At 47.3% G+C, this 21949-nt stretch overlaps 1 protein-coding gene across 1 annotated transcript; it reads right to left on the bottom strand.

Annotated features, from left to right (window-relative positions):
* Positions 1-5864: 5864 nt before the first annotated feature.
* ZBTB42 (zinc finger and BTB domain containing 42) lies at positions 5865-12013 on the bottom strand. The gene is made up of 2 exons (XM_068398592.1): positions 11790-12013; positions 5865-10463 (listed from the first exon to the last, which is right to left on the bottom strand). The coding sequence occupies exon 2, from the start codon at positions 10447-10449 to the stop codon at positions 9022-9024; it is 1428 nt and encodes a 475-aa protein (XP_068254693.1). The 5' UTR covers positions 10450-10463; positions 11790-12013; the 3' UTR covers positions 5865-9021.
* Between the last annotated feature and the right edge of the window lie 9936 nt (positions 12014-21949).

The following is a 21949-nucleotide window of genomic DNA, read 5'->3' as shown; positions in this document are numbered from 1 at the left end:
CTGGACATGGCACTTAGTGCCATGATCTAGTTGACAGGGTGGTGCCAGGGCAACGGTTGGACTCGATGATCCCTGAGGTCTCTTCCAACCTGGTTGATTCTGTGATATGATGGTGAGCAGGCATTAATCCTGCTTCACCTTTCCATCAGCCTGGAGCAGAGCAGAGATAGGGGTACCTGCAGCACCAAGTCTCACAGACCAGGTGTTTCCTGGCAGTCCCCCAGCAGCACCGGACCCTTTCCCCTCCAGCAGTGAGTTTCTCCAACGTACTCTCAACATACATCAGCTGAAGCCCTCAGACCTTACAGGGCAGAACACAAGAAGGACCATCACGTTCACTACCTCATACCCTTACTGATACCGCCACATGCGACACTGTCCTGCACTGGTCCAGCTCAAGTCTAATGGGTCTCACAATAAGCCCTGGTGTAGCCTGGTCCCTGGCTCCCTTTTCCTAGTATGATGTATCTGAACACCTGACATTCAATTTAATGCAAGAAAAACTAGTTTCATTAGTAAGAGGCTAATTGGGTTATTTCTGAAGTCAGAACTGGTAGTTCACTTTGAAGGCTACAAGAAAAGGAAGGCAACCACATTTGTTTTTCCCCCCTAAAAATTTCAATGATGTTCACTAAAAAGAGACCAAAACTCTACCTTAAGCAAGAGCCTAAGACAAGGCACAGGAGAACACAGCCTGCTGTTGGCCAAGCAGATGTAGGTCCCTAAAAGTTTCTTGAAGAACAAACATAGAACTGAGGTCTTAACCCTGCACATTCTACAGAAGTCGCTTCTGCATGTGTTGACCCAACGGCCCTTTTCTCATGCTGCCCACCTACAGCAGCTTACGCCCTGGGGCCTCCTGTATCTTTACTGGTCGTGAAATAAAACACCCAGGGGGCTTTAGAATAAGCTTGTTCTGCAGTTTGTCTGCTTTGCCCAAGACTCTGCATCCAGGTCGGGTTTATAAGTGGGGTCAGTTCACCACATAAGCCCATTTTTACAGCTCAGTCATCACACTGCCAGTAGAGCCTCCCTCTTTATCCACCTGATAAGGCAAAAGCATCAGAGCATACAACCTGGGCTAGACATTAGGGGGAGAAAAAAGCTTTTCAGGCTGAGACAGGTGGGCACTGTGACAGATTGCCTGAGGAGGTTCCCACAAGCAGATTAGACACATATTTGTCAGGTAAAACTAATGCTGACTTCTCCCTGCCCAGGAGCAGGACAGACCAGATGCCCAGACATAGTCTCTTCCCATCCTCTTCTAAGGATTTTGTGTATGTTCTTTGACAGCAGCAGGGTGAAAGGGTTTGCTTGCAAAACATTTTCAGAAACAAAACTGTTAGATGTGTAAGAGCATCTCTAAGGAAATGATTAAAAGGAAACCAGCTTCTTCTGACAGCTGATCAGACATCAGAAGGGTTAAAATCCTAGTCACTGTGACTGCTCCTGGTCTACCAAAACTAAAATATTTTTATTTAATTTACGAAGTAAGGGAGTTAGAAGCTTTTGCTCCTCCAAATGTCACTGGCCCTCTGTACAATAAAGATAGCTTCTGGTACATGAGAAATGTCGCGACCCATTCCTGTTCCTTGTTCAGTGCTCATTGCCATAACCTATTGCACAGATGTGATGGGTTTTTGAACGCAAGGTCTATTATGTTTCCTGCCAGAGGCTCAGACGTGTACAGGCTTTCAAAACACCTTGCCAAGCAGTTACTTTTTATACCGACTCAGTATTTGCTGGCAGTCGCTGCCAAGCATTAGCTCGAGTCTTACCAATAGGTTTGGAAGTCAGCACTGCTAATTAAATTCTTGGTACTATCTGAATGTTCATCCTCCCCTCACCCTGTAGCAAAATTCAAGTGATTCTCATGCTCAAGGACCTACCCAAGGCAAACAAGTGGAACTTGTGATACCCGAGGCAGAAATGGCATCACCCTTTCTGCCCCGCTCTTGCACCCAGCCCAGCCCTGCATCGTACATGTTCTGCTGGACCGGAGCTGCCTTATTGCCCCATAGGGGAATTCAGCCCCTTATTTCCCCCACTTTGGAGACACTGTATTTTTACACTTGTGCTTTTGAGTCCAAGCTCCCTCAGTATGACCTTGCGAATGAAGATGGCACTGTCTCGTTCCCTTCTTGTGCCAGCCAGGAAGCCCAGCACCTGCCAAGCACCGACCAGACACCGCAGAACATCACAAAGTGCAAGGGAGGTTCTTCCCTTCCACAGCCAAAGCCAAAACAGCCATTTGACAATTAACCACCCGGATCGAGCCAGACAAGACACAACAATGAAGGTGAAGATCGCTGTGCTCCCCCACACAACCCACGCCCCACGGGGTGGCCGGGAGAAGGTTAGGGGCTGACCCGAGACCTCGCTCGCAGACGCAGCGGCAGATGTGCTGGGCTTCTCCACGGTCTCCCCCTTGCCTGGCAGATGCTGGCCTCTCTGGGAAAGCGCTAAATGGATTCTGCTGAATCACTGCAGCAGATGGTTCGTAACACCACCTGGATAGCGCAGAAAAAAAAAGAGAGATAAGGAAGGTTGGGGAACAGAGAGTACCTAGTGTGTGGGCTGAGTTATCCCCAGGGAGAAGTAACCTGTGGATAAGGTCGTCATTTGAACTTTTGTTTCCCCAAATTCCTATGTTATTAAGACTGATAACATCCCTTTTCCTGGCAATTCTGTCCTGAGGTCTACAACATACAGTGCTTCAAAACCCCTTGGGATGCGGAACTCACCCTCTGCTGCGGCACCAGCCATCATCCCAGCCTGTACCAAACTCCTCTTGCTGGGGTAGGGCACATACAAGGTTGATGCACAAGGCCCAAGAATATTAACAGGGTTTTATTTTTGTTTATTCTTTTTTTAAAGCTAGGTTGGCAACTACTTTAGTTTTCTGCAACAGATCACTCGGAGAAGGCAGAGGAGCCAGCTGTGTACAGAAGCGTGCAGCTGTACGAGAGGGAACAACAAACAGGAAAGAGGTAACAATAACCAACACGTTTGCTTGCTCTCCTGTTAAACAGCATGAGTAATTTTTTTTTCTTTTCTTTTTTAATTGGGATGAAAAGAGCTAGTCAGGGAGAGAGCAGAGGGCTACGGCACATACACAGAGGGTGCACGCTTGGAAAGCGCTCGGCATCCTTCTGCAGTAGCTCATCCCCACGTATGAAAAATAAGAAACCAGGATCCCTCGGTCCGGTTGTTATGAAAGACACCTCGCTGCACAAAGTTGCTCAATCTGCGGCATTCCAGCCAGGTCCTCCCCGGCACAAAACATCAAGTCATTTGAGACAAAATGTTCCCTAGGCAGGTTGCTCGCAGCCCCATTCACGATTCCTCCTCCTCCTCCCAGGACAAGGAGTTTTCACACACCAACTGCACCGTAGGCTTGACTGCATTTCACTTGAGCCCAGCTTTGTCCTACATAGGCTGTTTTTGCTGGGTCACACCTGCCATTGATTTCCTCAGATAACAGCTGCTGTTTCATGTTCTGCTGTGTGCCTTCCTCAGCAAAACAGTGCAGAAAGAGACTCGCCAGAAAATGAAGCTCAGGGTGGCAAGATCCAACCCTGAGCACCAGTAGAAGCTGGATGGTGATGGTACTACCAACAAGCTGGGCAATACAAAGATCCCTCTACCCCTCCAAGTCAACTACTTGTCATAGGGGACCTCCCACATTAACATGCTTGGAGGTTTATTTCACCTCCAAGAATCTAATTTAAACAATAAATATGGTCCCTTCGCACAGTCCTTCCCACGACGTGGGATCCAACAGCACCGGGACCTCAGCTGGTGACAACCCCCATGGCTCAGCATGAACTTTCTTCAGTGGTTGGGAGGCGCTTGGTCCAAACCCACAGCCCACCACCCAAGCTAAGAAAAAGCCATTCCTCCGTGGTCTCCAGCTGCACGGTGGCATTTGGTGACACATGGCCAGATGCACCCGGACATCCACAGCCACCCCTGTGCATACCAAGGCCAGATCACCTCCAGAAGGCACTTAGCACTTCAAAACAAAAGCTAAAAATAAATAAAAATGTTTCACAACACTCACCCCAAGGAGAACCGGGCTTTGCAAAGGCAGCAGGAACCCAAGCTGCTGGCATTGGTAGGACTGACCCTTGCCAACCTAAGGAGCCTGTTATGCGCTTTGATCCTGGAAGATGACGGCCCTTGCAGCCCGGGGTTAGGACAGGAGATGCTCCCAGGGGTCACCCCCCTTTCCTGTAGGGAAGAGCAGGATCGCTCCCATCATACCTGTGAGCTGGCAGGGAGGGAACCCTGCCTAGAGGTACCCCATTGCTTATTTGGTACATACGCACCCCGCACCCCGCCTTTCCAGTATCCACTTAGTGGCCTGGTTTCTTCTCAATGCTTTTTATATTTCACATTCCTAAGATTTAATTACGTTATCAGAACAACAGGCATCAGGATTTGGAGTGCCTTAATTCACATTAGCAATTGCTAGCAACAAAGAAAATGGGCACAGCATGCCCATGCCAGAGTAGATGTGGGCTGCTCTCCTCAATCTACTCACGGTTATTTATAGCCTGCTTGCAAGCCATCCACCTCCCAGGTTTAGCTTCAAGCTCGCTTCTTTCTGAGCGCACTCTCCCTCAAATAAAAGCCTTTTGCCTCCCCCTTCCCTAGCACAGCACTCAGATTTGGACATATTTAGTTAATTTTTTGGGGCAGGGAGGATAAAACACCTTTGAATCTTCTTCCATACATCTGCAACAGCAGAGGAGAGTGAAAACAGAGTGTGCCACAAGTGAGCAGCTGCAGGGATACCCACCCCCCAATGGCAGAAATTTAAAAAAAATAAATTTATATATTTATAGTTTCTAACACTTCACCACATGGGAGCAGGACTGCTGTGCATCTCCAGCAGCTTCCTGCCCACCCTGCAGATGGGGATGGACACACAATCTCCACGAGGCAGGACACATGCTTGAACACAAGAAATACCTATTTTGAGATGATTGCAAAGAGATGGCTACATGATAGCAGGAGGGAAGAGAGAGTTCTGCCTCGCACCAGCATTAACTGTAATTTGCCCATCCCTCAACCAGCACTATTTCAAGGCAGTCTGATTCTGCCACAACCCTTCACTTAATTAAGAAATACAAGATGCAATACATGTAGTACAGGCGCAAACCTACCCATCACCTTATTTTCCTTCCCTTCTTCCTCCTAATCCTAGCTCGTGCTAAAGTCAACCCAAGCTTTAAGGCGGACATTAGCGGGAGTTGGGTCAGGCCTCAGCTCTGCCAAACCTAGGAGAGATTCGGCGCTCAAGAGAACCCCTTCACGCACATTAGCTGACGTGGTTGGGTCAGCCCAATCGTGTGGGATGCTGGTGGGCACCAGCGCCCTTCGCCGGGCTGTCCTCGCACGCTGCATCACTTCTGCATCCGCAGCCTTGTCACCCGGTCCCCAGCACCCGCCTGCAGCTGTAAAGCAGCATCGCTCAGGGCAGGGCTGGTCCAAACCTCACTCTGGGCATCAGGGGGAGAGCTGAGCCCGTTCAAAGCTCCCCGATATTCTGCTCAAAATGCAGAAGTGGTGCTGGTTTGAGTCCCGCCTGGTGACTAAGGAAACGCTCGATCAGGCTCTGACTGAGATACGGCAGCTCCTCACATGCCTAAAATTCCACGTGGCCCTGAAAAATAAAGAAATATTGGAGTATATAACAATAATTTTTAAAAAGCAGCACAGCCACCTGTAAAATATTAATAACAATAAAATAAAAATTATTAATCATAAAAAATAATTAATAATAATAATAATTAATAATAATTAAACCCCCAAACACCACACCTCTTCCGCTAAAGGGAGGAGGAGGAAGCTCAAGCTTACAACTCTAGCACGTTTTATTTTGTGTAAATTTATAAAGACAACAATCCTAGTCACGATTGTCACATTGTACAGCACATACCAATACAGTTGCAAACAGAACTCCACACAAAACTAAGCGCTAACAGTAGCTTGGATCACTCTTCCTGCGATTGTCGTATCTAGACTAACAGTATTACGCTAACACTGAAGAAAAAATAGTTCACTATAAAACAGTGATAGAACGTTTTTATAAAATATATTCCATTCCAATAGCTTTTCTACATACTGTATACTATAAAACTCTCCCACAAAAATTAGTGTCTTTAAATATACATATTTAATCTGAACTGCACCAAGATTAAAAACAATTAAAAATATCAATGAATTTTTTTTTTTTTACATTAACTTCACAGTATTTGTTTGTAGCAGAAGACAAATCCAGTGTTTAAAATGCAGAGCAGGACTGTCCCCTACAGACAGTAACCACCCCACAGTGAAATAGTTTATGAAGACACAAGCGTAAGTGTGCAATGTTTTTAGTACTTCTCTGTAGAGTCATGAGCCATTTTGAAAACATGCTCCGAGCTACTGCAACTTAAAAATGAGAGAGACACACAGATAGCCAAAAAAAAGTCACCTTAAGAACAAAAATAAGTGCAAACATTTTTTTACTTTAGAAATTCAAGCTATGAGGAGTGGGAACACAAATACCAGACTACGAGAACAGCATGTTCATGATGTAGTAAAGAATGAGAAAGTCTTTTTTTTTTATCTTTTTTTTTTTAAAAAAAAAAAAAAACAACCAAACTTTCGCCCCATATTCACTGCAGTACAGAGCATGCTCATAGCATCAGTTTAATGAGTTTTTTCTATACTAAGATCAGACACAAACTTGTTTCAACTTTTCCCTGCTCCATACGCTAATAATGTTCTTATGGCACATCCTATTTTATGAACTCCTAAAAAAAAAGAAACGGTAACTGAAGACTGAAATGCAAAAAAAAAGTGTCACAAGAATGCAAAATTAAGATTACCAGCTTCAGTAACGCTGACTCTACATTAAACTCTTTACATGTTGTTCAACATGCAAAACCCATGGTTATAAAATTTAAAGTGAAGTGTAAATTAACTAGTTCTGAAATAGATTAACAGTAATAATTCCACTTCAAAAAAAACCAAACTAATAAATACTATATCAAGTATCTTCAGGAGAAAAAAAATAACTTAATTTTAGTAGAAAGAAAAATAACTTAATTTTAGTAGATTTTGTTCAGTGCTATTTCCAATCACAGCAAAAAGGAAAAAAAAAGGAAGATAAAACTGATTAAGTAGAATAAGACCACAGTACCAAAGCTACTTATGTTCAAGATACAGTACTCTCCCACAACTTTCATATGTAACAGGTTCAGCAAAATATTTTACAGTCAAGAAATTAGACTGAAAACAAAAAAATCCAAAACTATAAATATAAGCAAAATTTCACATTACATGTACATTCATAGTTTAAGAGATGAATAACAAGAGGAGGCTGTAACAAGCAGATCTTGATTTTCTTTAAAAGAGGAAGTACTTATTTAAAAAAAAAATAAAAAAAATAATAAATCCCATACTATTTATGTAGGTAGTGCTCAGTTTTTGGACCAGAGGGGGAAGGCATTGGGAAATTTTTTCTTCATCTTGCTAATGCAGCAGAACGACATTCAAAACCCTCAGATATTATTATTATTATATTTCAGTCCCGTGTACATGTACCTTGAATGGGTAATTTGACTGGAAGGGAATAATCTGGTATTTACCAACATGCACAGACCAAAGGATGCTCTATTAGGCAAGTAATTGAGTTATTTGGAGTAAAACTGGTTATAGTTACAGGCAGCCTCAGTTCACAAACTAAAAAAAAAACCCCACCTAAAAATACCCCAAAAGCCTCCCGTGAAAAGGTGGGACGTGGGGGCAAAAGTTGGGCCATGTCTTCCCTCCAGCGGTTTATCTTCATCCTGCCCCTTCAGAACACCGGTGATTGCACAGAATTTGGCCCAGAGAGAATCACCAACTTCCAAAAAAAAAAAATTAAATAACATCCTGAGCTGCTGATTTTAGCGTAGCAGCAAACTTTTCGGACCAGATAGCAGGGCACCTCCTAACACACGTGGTATGAGTTACCTCGGACCAAGACACCCCAGGAGCCTGATACCGATGCGGGTTATTTAGCTGCTTGAAGGCTGCTGTCCCCCGCCAAGGGGGACAGGATCAGCCCCTGGGTGTTGATACAGGAACGAAAATATTCACGTATCATATGATTTTTCCTACGTCCTACTGTGCATCCTTCAATATTTTGGGAGTGAATACGCTGCAGACAGAAAGAGTTTTTCCGTCAACGTTTTATGCTCAAAAGCAGCTTTTCAATAGGTCAGTCCACGGAGGAGGATGGGAGGAAAGGAAAATTTAAGTCAAGTCGCGAGGCAAAAACTTCACATTCAGATTTTAGGACCGATTGCAGAACTATTCTAATACCATAAAGAGAATAAAAAATGACCAGTACCAAAGACACAGCCAGGAATCCTCAACTCCCTTTCTAATTGGGGCCAATCTAAAGTCTCATCCAGCTCTATTAGAGTACGGCCGCTTCCTCTGCGATAGGCAGACAAGTTTCTCAACACTGAAATGTATTTAAATCATAGTTCATCTCTTCGGATGTTTCTACACAACACGCAGCGAGCATTAGGGGAGCTTAAACGAATCCAAATTTTTCTCCAGAATTTGCTGATAATCTTTTTTGAAACTAAAAAAAAAAAAAAAACAAAAAAAACCCTGACCACGAAGCAAGTACTTCAGCATGAAAACGGATGCTAAATCATTGCAGAATTACTTAGATCACTTCACATTAATAATGTAACATGGGTGCGCAAGAGAAGACCTAAAGGACAGGGCTGGGAGTGTGGCAGGGGAGGGGGGGAGGGAGATGGAGAGGTCGAAGGATTGCATTAAAAGGCCTCTGGAGTGTACACCTCTCTGCATCTTTTAAAGATCATATACCTGAAGTGAATATCACCAAAATAAAATAAAGGAAGGGGGAAAAAAAAATAAAATACAGATGCTGCCTTTTTTTTTCCCCGTTTTGTTTTAAAAGGGTGGGAGGAAAAAAAAATTAAAAAAAAAAAAAAATCACGCATCTCAAACAACCAAGGACTTTACAAGGCCACAATGAAATTTGCGGATATGTCTGTACAAATCCCCAGACTGCGTGAACCGTCTCTCGCACCACTTGCACCCGTGGGGCTTCTCCCTGGTGTGCACCACTGCGTGGCGGCTGAGGTTGTGGGAATACTGGAAGCTCTTTCCGCACTGGCCGCAGGTGTAGGGCTTCTCCCCGGAGTGAGTCCTCTCGTGCCTCTTTAATGTGTACATGCAAGAAAAAGTCTTTCCGCAGAGGGTACAAGTGGGGACGGAGCCGTCGGGGGACAAGCGGGTCCGGGAGCAGTCCTTGTCACGGAAGTGAGAGCTCAGGTGCAGCTGAAGGATGTGCGGGCTCGGGAACACCTTGCTACAGAGGGGGCAAATGCAGATATGCCCGGGAGGCACGAGGACGCCCGAGGAGATGTCCGACGAATCCATGTCGTCCTCGCTCTCGTCTCGCTCTTGATCTATATCCTCCTCTCGGGCATGAGAGCTGCCATTCCCCGCAAACATGTGTCCTAACCCTGTCACTAGGCTTTTGGCTGAATTCCCAAAATGCTGACTCTCCGGACTCCTGGCTTCACCGTCCTCCTGATCTGACAGGAAGTCTTGTTCATCTTTAACAAGTGGCTCGGTACCCTGCTGCTGGCTGTCGGAAGCCAGCTGTCCAAAGACATAGGAGGGGTGTAAGGAATCTCTCCCCGGCACGGGCTTGAAAGACAAATCCAGCGCGCAGTCCACATCGCTCGAAGCCAGGGGATGGTTAACAGACCTTTGGGACAAAGGTCCCGTGGAACTATTGACATTAGCCTTTGTTTTTCCAGCTGCTGCGGCGCACGGTTCTGCCTCTGTCGGCACAGAGCTGCCACTTAGATGATCAGAGGACCAGGCGGGGTGACTGCTGACCTTTTCTTTGCCTGCTGCTCTCTCGTATTCTGCAACGCTGAATTTTTGTTTGTTTCCTGGGTCAAACTCGTGGACCAGGGGCACTCCGGCATCTAGAAAATGCTCCGCTTTCTCCAAACTAGCCGCCTCATCATTAATCTTCTCTTCCGAACATAATTCTTTATCTTTCAACTTGCCCTTGCAGACTTTCACAATGTCATACATGTGAAGGTAGCTAGCTGCAGCCAGCACATCTTCGACCGGGAGACTGTTGAATTCCAGCTTCCCCTCGTACATGAATTCGAGCAGCAGGCTGAAGGCAGGGGCTGTGACAATGTCACTGTTCAGATGCACAATATCCCTTTTGTCTAACTGGTCCCTGTAGAAAAGATGGAAGTACATACTGCAAGAGGCAAGAACGGCTCTGTGAGCTCTGAATTGAGCTTCTCCAACTAAAACAGTACAGTCACACAGGAAGCCCTGGTGACGCTGCTGACTCAGACACTGCAGCAACTGGCGGCTATGGTCTGGAAACTCCATTCTTCCTTCATAACCTGTTCAAAACAGGAAAAACTTGAATGCTACTGTAAACTAAAGCCTCCTAGCAGCTGTAACAAACAGATCGGCTTTTTGGTAACACAAGCCAAAGAAACAGCCTCGGAGATAACGTTTACTGTTAATTGTCTGTAATAGTTTTATTAAGGGAGGGGGAGAGAGGAAAAAAAAACAACACAACATGCTTCTCATCTTTTCGCACCTGCTCCAAACAGGAAAAACTTGATTGTAAGTAAACAAAAGCTAGTAAAGAAGCAGCAGCCCCTCCAACCTTTGTTTCTCCCACTAAGCACTTTAATAAAATTAAGAGAAGGAAAGCGCACACACACACAAAAAGCATAAACTCCCAGGCTGTCTTCCCAGCAACGCTAACTCGGGGCATCTTTTAATAAAGCGTATTACCCACGTCACGCACATCCACACACGCACATTTAAACTTTATCCTCAGTCGTTATGCACCGAATCACAACAAAACAGCGGCGGCTGGCGCCGGGGGAGCGGCGTTTGTGCAGGGACGGAGCCGGGGGGGGGACACGGGGCAGGGTGGGGAGAAGCGGCCCCGGCCCCCGCATGCGGAAAGCGGAGCGGGGGGATAAAGGGAAAAAGTTTCCCTTGAAGTTATTAAAAGCCAAGGAGGAAAATAAGCGGCGTTAAAGATAGCGAGAGGGCAGGGTGCAGCCGGCTACCTGCGGCGGGAGGGCGCTTACCTTCCCGCGGGGCGCGGCGGAGCCGGCCGCGGGCGCGGAGCCGGGCGGGCAGGAGGGAGCGCGGGTGCGTGCGCGGGTGCGAGCGAGGCGCGGCGGGAGGGAGGGAGGGAGGCGGGAGGGAGAGAGGGAGGGAGGGAAGGAGGAGTGCTCGGTTTGCTAATTACACCGCAAGCTGGAGAGTCAGCTGCTCTGACTTCACTGCGATGGAAATGCTACCTCCAGCTGTGCGCCTTTTAATGCCATATGTTACTCCAAATCTCGCTACCAGCCAACCACAGCTTGCTGCCTTTTAAAGTTCCAGCAGCCCCATTTATAGCCCGCGATTAAATCCCACAAACTTGCCCCGAGCCCACCCCCCCCCAACATACTCTCCCCCCCCACACCACCACCCCGGACCCCACCTCCCGCCGCAAAGTTGCTCCCCGCAGCCCGCCGCGGTGACCTTCGCCAGCGCCCAGCTCCGCGCAGTGCGGGGCGGGGGGGGAGGGCACCGCGGAGCCGCTTTTCGGAGCCTCCCCCTTTGCAGCCGCGCTCCCCAACTTTGCAGGGAGGACTTTCCCTGGGGGGGGGGGGAGGTGGGTTTCGCCCTCCCTCCCGGTCGGCTCACCGCGTACTTACCGTCGTGCGGCGGCGGGGCTCGGCGTCCGCATGTGCGCGGCGCTCCGCGGGTGCGGCGCGGGGCCGGCAGCGCGGCGGTGTTGTGGAGCAGGTTGTTAGCCGGCCGCTCTCGCGATACTTTCCCTCCGAGCCGCGGGTGTGTGTGGAGTGTGTGTGTGTGCGTGTGTCCCCGTCTGGTGCACACAATAGCCCCCGCCGCCCCGGCCAGCCCCGCCGGCGGCGGCCGGTGCGCGCTGCCGGCTGCGCCCTCCCCCCCTCTCCTCCTCCCTTTCCTCCTCCTCCTCCCTTCCCCTCCCCTCCCGGCCGCTGCATTGGCAGTGCTGCCGTCCCGCTCCCAACTCCGCTGCGCCGCCGCGCAGAGGGCGCGCACGCCCGCTGCAGCCCGACGTGCCGCGGAGGGCAGCGGGATGGGCTACCCGGAGGAGAGCAGAGCCGCCTCCGCGCCCGCGGAGGAACGGGGGGGGCGGGAGTGCGGCAGCGGGAGTTGCGCGGTGCCTGCCCCGCGGCGGGGATGGGGCGAGCGGTGAGGCTCTCTCCACCCCCCCCCGGATTTATCTTTAGTTGCGCGTCAGCTGATAAATACCAGATGCCTACGGATTTTTCAAGATGACCTTTTCGATAGTTGATTTGAATTTTAAATTTTAATTAGCTGTAATCCCATCAAAAGTGAGCGCTTTCAGAGGGAGAGAGCGCAGCAGCGCAGGGCCGGCGCCCGGCCGCGGTTCCCTCCGCAGCGCCCGGGGTCACACCGGGCCGACGCCGAAATCCGCCGCCGAACTCGGGTTGCCGGAGCCCCGGGTGCCTCCCCCGTCCCGCTGGAAGCCGGAGCGGGGCGGCGGGGCCGGGATATCGCTGCCGGGGGTCGTCCCGGGAGGCTCCGGGCTGCAGCGGCGCCGGGAGGGGAGGCAGAGGTGGGTGCAGACGTGAAGCATTGGATTTGGGCTTGAGGTTGATGTTTAGGGGTTTTGCTGCCCTTGTAAAGAAAAAGGGATGAGTCTGAGAGTTCTGTTAGGGTCGGGTGAGTGGAGAGGGGAGCGGGGCACTGGGGTCACTCCAGAGCTCCCCTGCAAACACCCTGCGTGGTGCCAGTCGGAGCCTCCAGCCCGTGCTTTAGCCTCCGACAAGTAAAGCTGGGAAACTCCTTTCCCTTCCTTCCCCAGGTTGCCTTGTCTAGGTTATAATATCTGCAGGATAGCAACTTTTTAATTTTTTTAATGTATGTCTTTTCTAATGCACAATGATAGCGTTAACACCTTAAAACACCGGTGTTATTGGTTGGTATATTTGTTCCTAATTTAATCCTCTCCTTTGACATCTGTCACAGAAGTCAGGGTCTACATCGCCGACACCACTTTTCTCTCACAGACCTCAGCTATTTAATTCCATTGGCAGTGAATGCCAGGATATTTGGGTGGTTTTGGGGCATTAATAACTGCATCATCACAAAGCTCTTCTCAGGTATTTGGTAATACTATCATCCAGAGTGTTGAAACTGGGAAACTCCAGCCCAGAATATGGAGGTGCCCAGCTCCAGTGAAAGAGTTAAAGGTCCTGGGGTTAAATCTGTCACCGTTCTGTAAAGCCAAGAGCTTTATCTATTTGTCCACAATCTGGGAATGGGAGCTCTCCGTCCTTTTAAAGACGGTGTTACCCCACAGCCACAGCCACATAATACAGCCTCTACCAAAAGTGGAGCAATTTCTTCCCCCAAGCGCAAGTGCAGTTTCCATTAAGTTACTCTGTGGGTTTGTCAACTTGTAGGGTTTTGCTGTCTTTGTACACTGGAAATGTTAGGTAGTCTCTTGTATTCATATGAATTATGCTGCTTGGCAGAAGTCCCTTATTTTGTGTAATTCATTGTTCGTTTTTTCCTTTAATAATAAGGGGAGAAAAAATAAGATAAAAAAAATAGCCAAGGTTTTAATTCCTGTTTGGGTGCTGTAAGCTAGGAATAATTGTCTACAATCTAGCAGTGTCTTATTTTTAGTAAACCAATTACAATTTCACAGTAAGTCTGCGGTCATTAACCGAGTTTGAAATGTCAGAAAACACAACAGCGTTCCCATTTTCTCTAGGTATCCATTTTGCACGTTGTTGGCTTGCTTTTTCAGGACGCAGAAATACTATACTCACCTTCACACCGAGGCAATGATAGATACAATACAGGTGTTGTACTGATTTAACTACAGTTGTATAAAATACTGGTAGTACAATTCTCTAATGTAAACAAGCCCAAAGTGATTACTGGAGACAAGGCAACAGGAAGAACTGCCCCAGAAACTTTATTCTGAGAGCTCCTGCGTTCCTGAAGGCCCCCGTGAAAGCACGACATGGTAAGCAAACTGTCTGCTCTCATCTCCCTGGCCCGAGCCCTTTGCAAGCTGAAGGCTCCCCGACCACGAAGCCGAGAAGAGGCTCCGTTTTCAGTCCTTCCCCAAGGGAATGGAGCCAGGCAGCAGCTGCTCGGCTGATATGAAACTCTCCAACCGGCATCCACGCTCAGGGGACATCACGACCATCGTGCCACCGATCATGAGGACAGCTGAGCGTGAACGGGGACTGGTGGAAGACATCGGGAGCCACCATGTTAGATATCCTTGTGCGGCCATGTGCGTTCCTGGGTCCGGCTAAAACGCTCTGGGTGCCAGCAAGCCTTTTGCTGCTTACAGAGCCTTCTAGAGTTGAACAGAAAGCCCAGGTTTAGGGCAGAGAGAGTAAAAATCAGTGGTTCTGGCAGGGCTCTCATTTGCCAAGCAAGGCTAGCCCTGCTCCTGGTTGTTTATGCTGCTTGGACACCAGCCAAAGCCCACAGAAATTAGTAGAAAAACCAACTGGATCAGGTCCATGAAGCCTGAGGACTCACTTCCATTCTTACCCCTTTGATCCAACAAAAGTATATATTTACCAAGTGGGGCCTCTCTAGCCTTCTTTGTTGGCCAAATGCAGAGGTGGTAGCAACAGGTTTTTCATGCAATTTAATTGTTTTCTCTCTCACCACATTGGGCAAAAGCCTCTTTGTGTTTGTTTCTACATGATTTCAGTGCTTTTATGTTCTTTTTTTTTTTTTGTAGGGCACCTTCTTTGTGGTAGTCCAGTTGCATTTCAGAGGGAGAGTCAGGGCCTGAGATTGTTTGATACTTGCAGAGACTGAAGATATTTTCAGTGCATTGGTCATAGCAAGGTTTATTTGCAGAACTTCTTCCAAACTTTTCCAAAGGTTGATTTATCCTATGCAGACAGCAGCGGGCATTAGAAGGACCAAATGCTTCATTCCCTCCTCTGAAACAGGGAGGACTTTGACCCCAAAGGAAGCTGAGCCCTGTGGCATTAAGAGAAGGAGCTGCCATTGGCGTCCACGGATCTTCCCCCATTTGCAATCTACTCCAGCACTTACCCTGCACTGAAATCCAAGGTCAGCATTCGGGGGGTTGCTCCATTGGCAGTCAAATCATAAAAGTGGGCATGACCTTCCCAAAGACATTTTCAAGTACGTCATCTAAGACTCAAGGAAGCATTAACTTGCACTATTGCCATTCCAGACATTAATCAGAGCATATATTGCAGACAGTCTCCTGAGCAGTGTGCTTATGTGAGTTGTATTTGTTTTATGGCTGTCCTGCTGATTTCTCCCTGATAATGAGACCCTGTGTGTGCACTGGAATATTTGTGAGTATGTATTGTAGCAGCTAGGGCCCTACATCTCCATTGTCAAATCATCCTACCAAATGGACAGGCTCATAGCACTATGCTGCATATATAAATTACATATTAACTTGTATTTGCTGTAACACGGCTATCAATAAGGATACACCAACTTAGTGATATGCATTGAGCGCAAAGGATTCTGCAGTGGTGCTGCTGGCGCGGGTCACGTTTGACTCCACGGCAAGAGCTTGCAACGTCCCCGTCCGAACCAGCCAGGCATTTAATATCACACCTGGACTTCAGCTCCCTTGTCAGCAGCTGGGAGACGCCTTCCTCTCGGTTATCCATCTTTCATAGTTTCACTCATCTTGCCTAACCCTCAGCTCCTGGTTGTTTTTGTTACAATCTGCCATGTTCTGGATTTCTACAGATGGTAGTAAATGAAGGTACTTTTTCAGCCTTTAAAAATACATTGTTTTTTTTTTTTTCCATAAAGGGAGCACACTTCTTGGTTTGCAGTGGTGAAGGAAATTTGTGTGGCATTGATAAGGCACACTCTCCTCTTTGAGAGGGTTTTTTTTCCTCTTTCACCCTTGCTAATCCCCCTGGCAGCTGTATTTTAATGTTGCTTGGGTTTTCTTTGGCACATTCAGAATATAACATACATTTACTTTAAAAAATCTAATGCAATTAAGCAAGTTATTTCCTTTTTAATACTTGTTTTATTTATTTATCTACCTGTCCATCCCCAGGAAGAAAATCTGAGAGCCTGTGTTATAAATTAACAGGTGTATAGAAGTTTGTAGCAGGATATATAGAGAATGACAATGAAAGGCCATAAATAACAGTGGACACTAAGAGACAAAATTGGTGTCTGCTTTGGGACCAGGCATAAGATTTATCTTATGGCCCAGACAAAGGTCTTTAAATCAGAAGCTGATGTATTCTCAGATAAGCTGAGCAGCACTGGTAGGGTCCAGTGCAGAGTTACTAATTTCTTATTAAAGGAGAGGTTCTTCATTGAAATTGCTCTATTTGTAAGCAAATAATACACCATGTTAACAATGCACTTTATTTTAGTAACTCCCAGAAGAAACGAGGGCTAAATGCTGCAGAAGTGTTTTGCTAGATTAGGACTGAGAAATCTCGCAGTGGAAATCCTCGCTAAGCAAAAATATATCCTAGAATAAAGGGCTTAGTACTAGCTATGTGCTGGTGCCAGGTTAGCAGCAGTTCCTCAGAAGATGTTTTGTCCCAGGATAAACCAATTTTACCTCCAGCTATTACCCTGAGCTTTGTAAGGTGGAGAGTTAGTGTACTTATCTGCCTGTAAAAGGTCTCTTAAGCAGGATCCTCTCTTGGGGCTTGTGGGGTTGGTCAAACATATTCTTAGACCAAGCGTTGTGATCCTCATTAGATAAATCTGCAATCTCAGGGCATAAAAGACTCTGTCTTTTCCCATGTGTGTGGCCTATAATCTCGGTCGTCTCTTGATTTTTGCTTTTCCACGGGGTTTCCGAATCAACCCAGCCTGTGCAAATACAAACAAGCACAAGCACCCCAGATGTGAGTTAAAAAAATAAAATCCCGAACATCTCACTTTTCTCCGTTCCCCATACTAAAACCTTCATGTGCTACACAGTTCATACCATCATTGCTACAATCCCTTTGTTTTTGGCCTTAGTCATGTCCACTTCTGCCCTCTCAAACCCATCCAGACAGCTACAGCAATCACCTCTAGTATTTCTTTATCCTTCAAAACCAAGCTCCTTGTTCCCACCTCCAAGACCCTCTGTAATTTGGAGCACTCACAGTGGCATCATCTTCCAGCCCCCTTCCCTACGCTCCCTGGACATTTTCTTCTTCCCTCACCCCTGTATCCTTTGTGTACTGTCCTTTGGGACTAGAACTGCTTCTCTGGCTCAAGGAGCCGCACTTCTTCCATTATAAACACTATTTCTGTCTCCAGATACATAAACTACCAATTTTTAAACATAGTGGGTCCCTTTAGCATGAGCATCTGTCCCCCACTTCGCCATGCCTCAATCTTTCTTTGGTGACGTTCTCCTCAGTCTACTCAGAGGAGCTGCGATGCGGATTTTGGGAGAGGCAGCTCTGGATGGGAAGGATTTTGGGGTGAGTCTGGGAGCTCTGTGCAGAGAGAAACTGGTCTCGGCGTGCTCCCAGCCTCTGCTTGATTCCTTTGGTAGCCTGGGTGCCAAACCCGCATCTCTGAGAGCAGTCCAGCCCCCAGGAATGGAGAGAGAAATGGGAGGCTGGGCATGGGGAGAGCAAAGCAGAACATTTTTTCTAGTCAAAAATAGCTGCTGTTGTCTCAGGGCTGTATAGTAGCCATCACACTGGTCGCTCCACTTGCCTCTGATGTATTCCAGGTGGAGGGGAGGTCCAGAGAATGTCATGTAAGAAATGCAAATAAAAATATCTTTCTAGACTTCCTTCTCTTATGCACTGTCTGCCAAAACCTTCACTCCCCTCCTTTATTGTTTTGCCTATGGATGCGTTTTATGCTTTTTGTCTTGCTCTTCTGGTAAAAGAAGAAGTACTTGCTGCAAGTTTACATAACTTGCCTTTTACTGCTCTGGAAATGAATGTGGAACTTTGGTCTTAATTAGACTCTCAGTGTAAGTCCTGTTTTAATGAATCACCGAAATATGTGAATAACATTAAGCTTAAGAATATGGCTGCAGAGTCGGATACTTAAAGCTGGTTGCACGACTGGGTCTATGGGGAGACAGGCGCTTAGCACCCAGGTGAAGGTGTAGTAAGGGGGAAGCGACTGCCTGAAACTAGGGCATAGGTTTGAATTTAGCTGCAGGTAGACCTCTCTGCCTGTGGAAGAGTTCTGATTTCAGAGCCGGTGCTTGTGTACTGAACACTGTTCCTGCATCACAGCTTCATCGTGCAACCAAGTGACAGACTTCACAACATCAGGGGTGCAGGCTGCAGTTTGAGATCCAGGCTATTATGTTACTGACTTCCTCTTGCAACACGGCAAAGAGCCTGAGCTCCACGTGCACCCATGGAGAAGAAGGTTTTTAGTAGTTTGCTCTTAGAGATTAAATGCCCCAGAATATGAGATGGTGGAGGTGCCAGCAAACGTGAAAAACCTTGTGAAAAAATACCAGCTCATTAAGACGCACTCCTGATGCTTTTGAAAAGTGTTGGTCTTGTCTGGCAAATCTGGTGACACTTATTAAAGAGCATTTGGAAAAAAGGCTTCCAGAAGACACTCAGCACCGGAGTGTCTGGAGGTCAGCCTGTAGCAGTTAATAAGTGAAAGGAGACAACCTGGAATGGCAATCACCTGCCGGGGAGCTGTGGGCGTCACTGGTAGGATGTCTCCTGGTCAAAGCAGGACAGCATGAATGGACCACTGTCATGGAAAGGGTGCTGGTGACAGTATTTTCTGTTTGGTATACAAAGGGGTTTTGCAGAAGTTGGCACGACGGTGAAATATTCATTTGCAGAAAACAAAAAAAGGACTAAACTAAAACTAAACAGACTAGGAGAGTTGCAGAAGTAGCAGTGGGCCAAAACCCCATGGGTTTTACATCTCCCTTAGTTTGGCTGACCTTCAAGACCCAGACTCGAGGATGTGCCTAGATGGTCCATTTGGCTGTGTGACTGTAGGACCTTAGTTTGCGTAGCCAGCAGCATACACAGAGTGATGTGCTGCTGATCGTGTCTGCCTTTAATTCCATAGTCCAAAAGGCTAAGTACGTGTTTTCAGCCGAGTGAAGCAGAGATAGCCTCCAGCTCAAGTCCAGAGCAATGTCCAAACTACACCTTTGTAATCACGATACTCTCAGGCTCTCTGCTGCATCTTGGGGATGACTATGGGGGAGGATTTGTGACTGCATATATTTAGACCAGACTTGTAAGAAGGCAGGGAAAGAAAAGGAAAGCAGATGTCCTTTTAAGATCACTTATGGTAAAAAAACCCTGGAATTCATTTTTTTGTTTAGTTATTGGGAGTTACACCTGAACTCTTGCAGGTCTTCCAGCATTTGATGCAGAATCAATACCAAGAAGACCAGTTCTCATGCAGAAACTGAAATCCAAACAATCTCTCCTAACTAGGAGATCAAACTGCCGATTTAACTCAAGTCTACAGGTAAGGTGGGCAAATGTAGAGAGATTTATATAGAGGAGAGATTGGAAAGAAAGAAATTGCAAGTTAAATGGTGTTTGAAGTGATAGGGAACTCTGGGGAAATAGGCAAAACCTGAAGAGCAGCGAAAGGATAAAAATCATGAAGTTCTCTAGAGAGGCTGAAAAAAGTACATTTTATTTACTGGAAAAATAAGATGGGTAAAGGCTAAATCCCACAATCCCTTACTCATGCAAGGAATCCTGTTGACTTCAATACTTGTGTCAAAGTATTTCTGTGGGTAAAGGATTTGTTGGACTGCATCCAAAACCAGGTTAAGGTTGATGTTTTCATAGAGACGTCAGTCTTTCGTATGCCACCCTGAGTAGTAAACGGCAATCATGGGACATGTTTTACAGGACGCACCAAATAAACAAATAAAAAAAACCCCTTTGCTTAAGTGCGTGGGAGGTTCAGGGTGGCAGGGGCTACGAGGAAGGGGACTCGGTAACCTGGGAGGCAGGGACAGTGGTTATGACTGTGCCACGGCCGAGCGCGGACCCTCTGCTGCAGAACGCTGCTGCCAGCACAAACTCACACAAGTTGTTTTGGCGCCTGGCCTGGAACAACACCGGACTGTTTTTTCCCTTTTGTGCTCGACTCCGTTGCACTGGGACAATGTGAGATTTTTAATTTTATACACAGAAGGAAGAAAGAATACAACCTTTTTCTTTCCCTTTTCTTTTTCTCCACTGTACTTTGTGTGTGGCAATGTTACAAAGCCAGGTCAGCAAATATTTTATTCCGGTGACAAGTTCTCATGCAAAGGGCACAAGGGAGGGACCCGGTGAGGGACCAGGGCACCTGTGATAGTCACAGACAGAAGAGAAACCCCAGGATGTGCTGCCCCTACCTTTAACTTTCTGCAGTGGGTTCTTCAGCTGCGGGCTGCCAGGTCAACTGATGGAGAAAGGGGGAGAGACCAACAAGCAGAGCAGGAGAAGAGAGGTTTTAGGTGCTTAAAGCCTGGCAGACAAATGAGAATAAAAGCCCTGTCTCCCCCATGCCTTGCTCTTAGCTCCAAAGACTCGGGGAGCCAAGTTGCAAATCTTGCACTTGTCCAGGTGTGCCTGGATGAAGATGTGCCTGGCCATGAACAACTCGTCCCACGTCTTCAATGCAACCGGCGGGTGACCCTTGTGCATACCTGCCCCGCAGCACCAGAAAGGGCTCCACTCTGCCTATGTGAGCTCAGTCTGAGGAAGCCAGAGGAAGACTTGCTCATCGTCCTTATCCTCCTCCAGGACGTTGCAGAAGGTGCCGTGAACGTGCACAGCTCCAGTGTCATTGAGGCTTAGCGCTAGGCAGGTGCTCCCCGGACCAGGACATAAATGGTTAATTTTCAAGTGGCTTCTTAGAGCAGATGTTCCCATGTGTATCCCCTCCTTCCCTCTTCTGACACATTTCCTACACAAGCAGCAGATTGCATTGCTGCTGTCCTTTTGATCTGCGGGAGGGGGAGGAAAATCCCACACAAATGATATTAGTTCTCTTTTCAGGCAGGCTGGTGACGGTGCGTATGGGCACGTGCCTCCTTCCCACCTCTCCCTGCCCAGGTGTCTTTTCTGGGACTTTCTTCTTCAGCTTCTGCCCACTTCAGGAGCTGCTTTTAAGGTTGCTTACCTTAAAGCCTGGAAGGAAAGAGGAGGTAAGGTTGGGCAAATTGTGGAAAAATTGTGATTCCAAAACATTGCCGTCTGCCTAAACACATACAGAGGCTGGGGAACAGGCTGATCTGTCTGCTGCCATGCTGCTGGCACTCGTGTGGTGCCTCACACTTGTGTACCCGCACTCCTTGCGGGAGCTGATGAATTAAGCCACACTGCCTGGGTGAGGCTTAAGATCTTACCAGAGAGGAGACTGTCTTTGAGCTTGTGTCCGAGACCATTCTCAATCTGGAACTTGCTGTCCAGGCTGGTGGGATGTCCACCCGCATGCCCACCTAGCCCTGTCATAGGGGGACGGCTCTTGCAGCCTCGGTGCGAGGCGGCTCAGGGAGGGATGACAGGAGCCTGCAGGAATGGATCAGTCTGGGGACATCAGTCCTTCCCTCTTTCTTCCAGGATAAGAACCAGGGACAGCAGATAAACTTGGCAAGACAGCATGTTCAGGATGAACTAAAGGAGGTGATTCTTTTTAGGATTGTAGTTAAGGTCTAGGTCTCCTTGGTACAGCACCTTCAAGGTGCCAAGACTGCATGGGTTTGGAGGACCATGAGAAAATTTCATGGTCAATAAATTCACCAAAAGGCATTAAACACATTGCACTGGTTTTGGCTTAGAAAGCCACATGGTGTTGAGAGTGCAAAGAATATTCTGGGGAAGTATCACTGATTGCTCACCCT

The sequence above is a fragment of the Nyctibius grandis genome, chromosome 4, assembly GCF_013368605.1.
Source record: "Nyctibius grandis isolate bNycGra1 chromosome 4, bNycGra1.pri, whole genome shotgun sequence".
Taxonomy (NCBI): Eukaryota; Metazoa; Chordata; class Aves; order Nyctibiiformes; family Nyctibiidae; genus Nyctibius; species Nyctibius grandis.
This window is presented reverse-complemented; position numbering and strand designations above follow the sequence as displayed.

Excerpts from the sequence above, each read along its gene's own strand:
- ZBTB42 (XM_068398592.1), bottom strand. The coding sequence starts at position 10,449 with ATGGAGTTTCCAGACCATAGCCGCCAGTTGCTGCAGTGTCTGAGTCAG.